General features: G+C 36.2%; 1 protein-coding gene across 1 annotated transcript; it reads left to right on the forward strand.

Annotated features, from left to right (window-relative positions):
- Positions 1-6,980: 6,980 nt before the first annotated feature.
- LOC133082067 (dnaJ homolog subfamily C member 7-like) lies at positions 6,981-8,625 on the forward strand. Its single transcript, XM_061178486.1, has one exon. The coding sequence runs from the start codon at positions 6,994-6,996 to the stop codon at positions 8,362-8,364; it is 1,371 nt and encodes a 456-aa protein (XP_061034469.1). The 5' UTR covers positions 6,981-6,993; the 3' UTR covers positions 8,365-8,625.
- Positions 8,626-9,046: the final 421 nt, after the last annotated feature.

A 9,046-nucleotide genomic window follows, 5' to 3' on the forward strand; every position in this document is an offset into this window, starting at 1 on the left:
ATGAGGAATCTAAAAATAATACAAATGAATCTATATGCCAAACAGAAACAGAATCACAGACATAGAAAACAAACTTATGGTTACCAAATGGGAGAGGGAAGGAGAGAGGGACAAATTAAGAGTATGGGATTAACAGATACAAAAAACCATACATAAAACAGATAAGCAACAAGGATTTACAGTATAGCACAGGGCATTATATTCAATATCTTGTAATAACCTTAAATGGAATATAATCTGAAAAAAAATAACTGAATCGCTTTGCTGTACACCTGAATTTAACACAACATTGTAAATCAACTATACTCAACTATATCAACTATAATTAAAAAAGAGATTTTTAACACCTTTTAAAACTTTTTAGTAAAGACACTTTTTAACATGTACAAAAATAGAGTGATTAGTACAATGAACCCATGGATACACCATCTAGTTTCAACAATTATCATCATATGATTAGCTTGTGATATGTTAAGAAAAACTCAATATTATCATATTAAATTAAATTAATTTTTTAAAAAGAATTGCCCATTTGTATTTATCTTATATATCCTTTAATGAATGTTACTAATTCCATTGTTAAGTACTCTTGTATCATTTCATAATTACTTGATTGACAAAATTACTATACATTAATCCTAAATATATATACACATACATATTGGCAGATAGCTATGTGCATAAACACTTGTTGCAATTATGCTCTATATATTGCATGGTACCTAACTGCTTCTGATAAGTATTATGTTTATATAAATCATTTTGCATGTAAAATACATTTTACCAAAGCAGAATAGTAGTGTATATTACAGTAAGTGAAAAACCTCTAAGTAGAACATGAGGAGTCAAATACCAATTCCTTGAACAACCACTAAAAATAACACAAAAATATATAGGTGATATTCTAGCACTACTATAGTCTAACAAATTATCACTAAACTTATCTGCTATAATATATCATTTCCTGTCTATTTTCTCACTAGGCTCTCCCACAATAATGTAATTCCATCAAAGGACCCACACTTAACACATGTTGGGAACTAAAGAAACACTTACAGGATGAATGAAATAACTAGGTTGAAAGAAATTAAACACAAAATGAAAATAAATTCACTATTTGTGAAGGTCATTTCGGCAAAAAAATTGTTTGACCTTGGTTTCCAAGAAGATGGAGTAGACATACTTTTCCCTATATGTCCCCCTGAAACAACTAAATGGTCTAGATGTTATATATAAAACAAACATAACAAGACTCTCAACTGTGCAGAGAAGGGAGACTGGTTAGGGACATCAGGACCCATGGAACAACATGATGGTGAATTCTGTTTTTGTCTCTTTTTTTTTTTTTTTGCTTTGGTTTTGCCTCAAATACACCAGACGTGAAGCTGAAGAATCCAGCAACCTGTAAACAACAAAGGCTGTAAACAAAAAAAGTGCCCCCCCGCAAAAAATAAACAGCTTTAGAAAAAAGTAGGAGAAAGACAGCCTAACAAGACAGAAAATTTTAACACAATAAGCAACCTACTCCAGCCAGCATGACAGATAAAATGGAGGTCCTATTTTCAGAAAGATCCCATGCCAGGAAAGGCCCTGTGGGGAGCCTAGGCTCCCATACTCACCAGGATGTAACTAATCACCCCAAACTGCCCATGCCATGATGTCATAAAAAGCCAAGTAGGAGCTGAGACTTTCATACATTCTGGGCATAAAAAGTACTTCCTCACCACAGTGTCAGTGGAGATAATATGGAGAGACTAGACTTCCACTCCCTAGAAAGTAATGAGATGACCCTTCCTTCCTTTGCTGGGGTGATGTCAGAGGAGGCTTAGCAGAGATTAATGACTTTCACCAGAGCCCATTTTAAAGAAGTCATTCTGCATGGTATCAGTGGCGTGTACTTCAGGATCTGTAATCTGACCCTATTTCTCCTGTCAGGGAGGCATTAGTGGAGGCCTAGTGGGGAGCCAGAACTCCCAACCTTGATTAACAGTAACCAAGAGCATCCCTCACTTGCGAGTCAGTGGGGTTATGGCAGAAATCTGAACTTCTACACCTGGCAATTGTGGTGGTACCTCCACATTTCCCCTGCTGGTGTGGTGTCAGAGGAAATAATCAATGATCTTAAAGACAAAAAAAAGAGAGAAATTACCCAATCAGAACAACAGAAAGGAAATAGATTGCAAAATAAAAATAATGAAGACATAGGGACCTGTGAGTCTATAGCAAGACTCATGTCATTGGACTCCGATGATGAGAGGATAGAGGTTGAGCTGAAAAGGCACTTGGAACAATAATACTTGAAAACTTCACAATCTGTCAAATGACATGAACCTACAGATTCAAGAAGCCAGTTCCTAAAAGCATAAACCTGAAACAATCCACACCAAGACACATCAGAGTCAAACTTCTGAAAACTAAAGATGAAAAGAAACATGAAAGCAGCAAGAGAGAAATGACACATTACCTATAGGGCAAAAAACATTCAAATGAGATTGAGTTCCTCATCACAAACAATAGAGGCCAAATGGAACTGACATAAAAATTTTCAAGTGCTAAAAGAAAATAACTGGCAGCCCAGAATACTATATAACCAGCAAAAAAATTCTTCAGGAATAAAGTGAAAACCAAGACATTCTCAGATGAAGGAACACTAAAAGAACTGGTTACCAGCAAAATACCCTAAAACAATGGTTAAAGAAAGCTCTTTAAATAAAAAGGAATAATAAAAGAAGTAATCTTTGGACATCATAAACGAAGAAAGAATAAGGTAAGAAAGAAAATACATGGGTGAATACAAAAGGCTTTCCTTACCTTTTTGAGTTTTCTAAATTAGGCTGGATTATTGAAGCAAAAATTATAATACTCTCTGACCTGATTTTCAAAGTATGTAGAAAAAAAATTTAATACAACTATATTATAAATGAGGGAGGGTAAAGGATGTAGAAGACATAAGTTTTCACACTTTACTCAAAGTGGTAAAATGATGACACCAGTAGACTGTGATAAGATATGTGTGTGTACAGTATGTCTCTTTATATTTACATATATATATATAAAATGTTCAGAGCAATCACTAAAAAGAATGATGCAAAGAGATACATTTAAATACACTTATATATACTACCAAATGTAAAACAGATAGCTAGTGGGAAGCAGCCACAGAGCACAGGGAGATCAGCTCAGTACTTTGTGACCACCTAGAGGGGTGGGATAGGGAGAGCGGGAGGGAGAGGGGAGAGTGGGAGGGAGAGGCAAGAGGGAGGAGATACAGGGATATATGTATACGTATAGCTGATTCACTTTGTTATAAAGCAGAAACTAACACACCATTGTAAAGCAATTATACTCCAATAAAGATGTTAAAAAAAAAACCCACTATCGATGAATAAATTCTAAAAATTATTCAAATACCCACAGGAAGGCAGAAAAAGGGAAACAAACAAAAGTAGAGATAATAAGAAAAGAAAGTACATTGAAATCCGAACACTGTTACTAACATTAAATGAAAATGGTATATACATGCCAATTAGAAGACAGACACTGGAAAAGTAAATTTAAAAGCATGACTCAACAGTTTTCTGTCTGCAACAAACTCACTTCAAATATAAAAATACAGGCAGATTGAAAATACAGTGATTGGAAAAGATATATCGTGCCAACAATAACCAAAAGAAAGCAAGAATGGTTATATGAATATCATATCAAGTAGGCTTCAGAACAAAGAAATTTGCCAGAGACAGAGAGGCACATTCTATAATAAAAAATCGTCAACTAAACAAGAATATACAGCAATCCTAAATGTGTATGGACCCAGTATCAGAGCTGCAAAATATGTGAAGCTAAACTGATACAACTGAAAGAAAAAAACAGATGAATCTACAGTCATAGCTGAATACTCTAACATCACACTCTCAACAATTAATAGAACAACTACACAGATTCAGCAAAAACACAGAAGAAATCAACGGTACCATTAACCAGGGACTTCCCTGGTGCCAGTGGCTAAGACTCCTCGCTCCCAATGCAGGGGGCCCGGGTTCGATCCCTGGTCAGGGAACTAGATCCCACATCCCGCAACTAAGGGCCTGCATGCCATAATGATCCCGTGTGCTGCAACTTAAAGATCCCTCATGCCACAATAAAGATCCCTCATGCCACAACTAAGACCCGACGCAGCCAAATAAATAAAATAAATATTAAAAAAAAAAACAACAGTACCAGTAACCAAAAGGATCTTATTGGCATTTATAGAACACTGCATCCAACAACAGCAGAGTACAAATTTATTTCAAGTGTCCACGAAACATACATCAAATGACCATAATCTGGGGCATAAAACAAATGTTCTTTGACCAAAATGGAATTAAACTGGAAATCAGTAACTAAAACACAACAGGAAAATCTCCAAACAGTTGGAAAAACAAAAACAAACAAAAAACCACACACTTGTAAATAATCCACCAAAGAGAAAAATTTTTAATTTCATTGAAACAACTGAAAATAAATGTAGAGCATTTCAAAATGTATAATAGAAAACAGAAAGAGAAAAAAAACAGCAAATAGAAGAGGAGGAAACACTTCTGAATTCACTTCATGGAACCATTATTACCCTAACAACAAAACCAGACTATGAAGTACAAAAAAAGAGAACTACAAACTAATATCTCTTGAATATAGACATAACATCCTTTAACAAAAATTCAACATTCCTTCATGATAAAAACTCTCAGAAAAATAGCAATATAGGTAAACTTCATAAACTTGATAAACAGTATCCACAAAACACCTAACAGCTAACGTTACACTTAACACTGAAAAACTGAATGCTTTTCCTCTAAGGTCAAGAACCTAGAGATTATCATACTAAGTAAATCAGACAGAGAAAGACAAATATCATATGATATGACTTATATGTGGAATCTAAGAAAATGATACAAATGAACTTATTTACAGAACAGAAACTGACTCAGACTTAGAAAACAAACTTATGGTTACCAAAGGGGGAAGGTTGTGGGGAGGGATAAATTAGGAGGTTGGGATTAACATATACACACTACTATATATAAAATAGATAATCAACAAGAACCTACTGTATAGCACAGGGAATTCTATTCAATACGCTGTAATAACTTATATGGGAAAAGAATCTGAAAAATAATAGATATATGTATATGTATAACTAAATCACTTTCCTGTACACCTGAAACTAACACAACATTGTAAATCAAATATACTCCAATATAAAAAATAAACTGAAAAAGAAAAGAAAAAAAGAACAAGGCAAGTATCTCACCACTGTTACTTAACATGGTGCTGGAAGTTCTAGCCAGGACAATAAGGGAAGAAAAGGAGATAAAAAGCATACACGTGAAAGAAAGATATAAAATTGTCCCTATTTACAGATGACGTGACATTGATAGAGAAAATCCAAAAAAATCTGCCTCCAAGAAATGATAAGTGAGTTCAGTAAGTTTCAGGATACAAAATAAACTCACAAAATTCAATTTTATCTCCCTATATTAGAAATGAACATATAGAGACTAAAATTAAAAACACAATAAAATTTTTAATTGCTGAAAAAATAAAATGCTTAGGCACAAATCAAACAAAAGATATACAGACCTTGTATGCTAAAACTACAAAAGACTGATTAAAGAAATCTAAGGTGTAAAAAAATGGAGAGAATGTACCATACCACAATCGTTCGTGGATTGCAAGACAACATAGTAAAATAAACATTTCAATTCTCCCCAAATTGATACACTGGCTTAATCCTAATCCTAACAAAATTATAACAGTTTTTTAAAAAGATACATACAAGACTGTTTTAATATTTATATGTTAAGACAAAGGAAGTAAGATAAAAACTATTTTTAACAAAAAGAATAAACTTGGAGGAACTACTGTACCCAATTTCAAGGCATGTTATCTAGCCACAGTAATCACTACAGTATGATACTGATCAGGAGATAGACACATAGCCCAATGGGACAGAAAAAGAACCCAAAATAGCCCCACACCAGTATGGCCAAGTGATTTTTGATAAAGCTGGAAAAGCAATTTAATGGAGGAAATGATAAACTTTTCAACAAATGGTGCTGGAGCAACTGGATATCCACAGGCAAAAATATGAGCCTCTATTTAAACCTCATAGCCTACACAAAAATGAACTCATAATGGATCATAGGTTTAAATGTAAAAAATTTTTTTCAAAATAGCCAGAATAAATCTTTGGGTCTAGGGCTAGGGAACAAGTCCTTAGACTTGACACCAAAAACATGACCCATAAAGGTAAAGTGTGATCTTTTGGACTCCATAATATTTAAAGATTTTGCTATTTAGAAACTTTTGGGACTTCCCTGGTGGCTCAGTGGTTAAGGATCCTCCTGCCAATGCAGGAGACACAGGTTTGATCCCTGGTCCAGGAAGATCCCACATGCCACGGAGCAACTAAGCCCATGTGCCACAACTACTGAGCCTGCGCTCTAGAGCCCGCAAGCCACAATTACTGAGCCCGCATGCTGCAACTACTGAAGTCTGTGCACCTAGGGCCCATGCTCCGCAACAAGAGAAGCCACAGCAATAAGAAGCCTGCGCACCACAACGAAGAGTAGCCCCCGCTCGCCGCACCTAGAGAAAGCCTGCGTGCAGCAACGAAGACCCAACACAGCCAAAAATAAAATATAATAAAATTAAAAAATTTTAAAAAAGAATCTCAACCTTTTAAAAAAATTAAAAATAAATACATAAATAAAAACTTTCACCCTCAGTTAAGAGTATGAACAGACAAGCTACAGATTTGGATAAAATACATTTGAGCCATATACCCAATAAAGAACTAGTATCTAGAATATGTAAAGAACTGTTAAAACTCAACAATATAAAATAAACAATCCAATTTGAAAATGAGCAAAAGATATGAACAAAAAGTTCACCAAAGAGCACATGTGCAGATGGTAAAAAAGCACATGAAGCTCTGGTCCCGGCGGTAAGATGGCGGCTGCCGCGGAGTGCGATGTGGTAATGGCGGAGACCGAGCCAGAGCTGCTAGACGACGAGGAAGCGAAGAGGGAAGCAGAGTCTTTCAAGGAACAAGGAAATGCATACTATGCCAAGAAAGATTACAATGAAGCTTATAACTATTATACAAAAGCCATAGATATGTGTCCTAAAAATGCTAGCTATTACGGGAATCGAGCAGCCACCTTGATGATGCTCGGAAAGTTCCGGGAAGCTCTTGGAGATGCACAGCAGTCAGTGAGGTTGGATGACAGTTTTGTTCGGTTCAAGAATGCTAATGCAGTCATAGAATATGAGAAAATAGCAGAAACGGATTTTGAGAAGCGGGATTTTCGGAAGGTTGTTTTTTGCATGGACCGTGCCCTAGAATATGCCCCTGCCTGCCATCGCTTCAAAATCATCAAAGCAGAATGTTTAGCAATGCTGGGTCGTCATCCAGAAGCACAGTCTGTGGCCAGTGACATTTTACGAATGGATTCCACCAATGCCGATGCTCTATATGTACGAGGTCTTTGCCTTTATTATGAAGATTGTATCGAGAAGGCGGTTCAGTTTTTTGTCCAAGCTCTCCGGATGGCTCCTGACCATGAGAAGGCCTGCGTCGCTTGCAGAAATGCCAAAGCACTTAAAGCAAAGAAAGAAGATGGGAATAAAGCATTTAAAGAAGGAAATTACAAGCTAGCATATGAACTGTACACAGAAGCCCTGGGGATAGACCCCAATAATATAAAAACAAATGCTAAACTCTACTGTAATCGGGGTACGGTTAATTCCAAGCTTAGGAAACTAGATGATGCAATAGAAGACTGCACAAATGCAGTGAAGCTTGATGACACTTATATAAAAGCCTACTTGAGAAGAGCTCAGTGTTACATGGACACAGAACAGTATGAAGAAGCAGTACGGGACTATGAAAAAGTATATCAGACGGAGAAAACAAAAGAACACAAACAGCTCCTAAAAAATGCACAGCTGGAACTGAAGAAGAGTAAGAGGAAAGATTACTACAAGATTCTTGGAGTAGACAAGAATGCCTCTGAGGACGAGATCAAGAAAGCTTATCGGAAACGGGCCTTGATGCACCATCCAGATCGGCACAGTGGAGCCAGTGCTGAAGTTCAGAAGGAGGAGGAGAAAAAGTTCAAGGAAGTCGGAGAAGCTTTTACCATACTCTCTGATCCCAAGAAAAAGACTCGATACGACAGTGGACAAGACCTGGATGAAGAGGGCATGAATATGGGTGATTTTGATGCAAACAATATCTTCAAGGCATTCTTTGGCGGTCCTGGGGGCTTCAGCTTTGAAGCATCTGGTCCAGGGAATTTCTTTTTTCAATTTGGCTAATGAAAGGAAACCACCCAGAACCCAGAAAATGCAGACTTGCTCAGTTTAACCTCGAATGTGGACACAGTTCACCTCCTCCCTTCATTATGATCCACGTACTTAGAGCAGTTTCATTTTCTCAGTTGGATACCCGGTGTCTGTGTGAGTGGGGTGAAGGAAAGGGAGCCAGCGCCGAAGACTGCGGGTAGGGGAGGGAGGTGGGGGGTGGACAGGGCAGCTTGTGAATTTTTGTTTTACTGTTTAACTTTATTAAAAAAAAAAAAAAATTAAGAGAATAAAATGTTTTGACCCTTAAAAAAAAAAAAAAAAAAAAAAGCACATGAAAAGATGTTTAACATCACAGCCATCAGATAAATGCAAATTAAAACCACAGTGAGATATCATTACACATAGCAGAATAACTAAAATAAAAAATAGAGAAACAAATTCTCGCATAATAGAGGCAAACTGTATCACTTATACATTGTTCGTGGGAATATAAAATGTTGCAGCCATTCTGGAAAACAGGCAGGTTATTAAAAAACTAAACTTGGAAATATATGATACAGCAGTTGCACTCTTGGATATTAATTCCAGAGAAATGAAGATTATGTTCACATGGAAACACGTACACAAAAATTTATGGTAAATTTTTCAATATTAGCCCCAAACTGGAAACAACCAGATAGTCTTCAAAGAGTAC

Source organism: Eubalaena glacialis, chromosome X, assembly GCF_028564815.1.
Source record: "Eubalaena glacialis isolate mEubGla1 chromosome X, mEubGla1.1.hap2.+ XY, whole genome shotgun sequence".
Classification (NCBI taxonomy): Eukaryota; Metazoa; Chordata; class Mammalia; order Artiodactyla; family Balaenidae; genus Eubalaena; species Eubalaena glacialis.

Coding starts and splice junctions, on each gene's coding strand:
- LOC133082067 (XM_061178486.1), top strand. CDS start 6,994: ATGGCGGCTGCCGCGGAGTGCGATGTGGTAATGGCGGAGACCGAGCCA.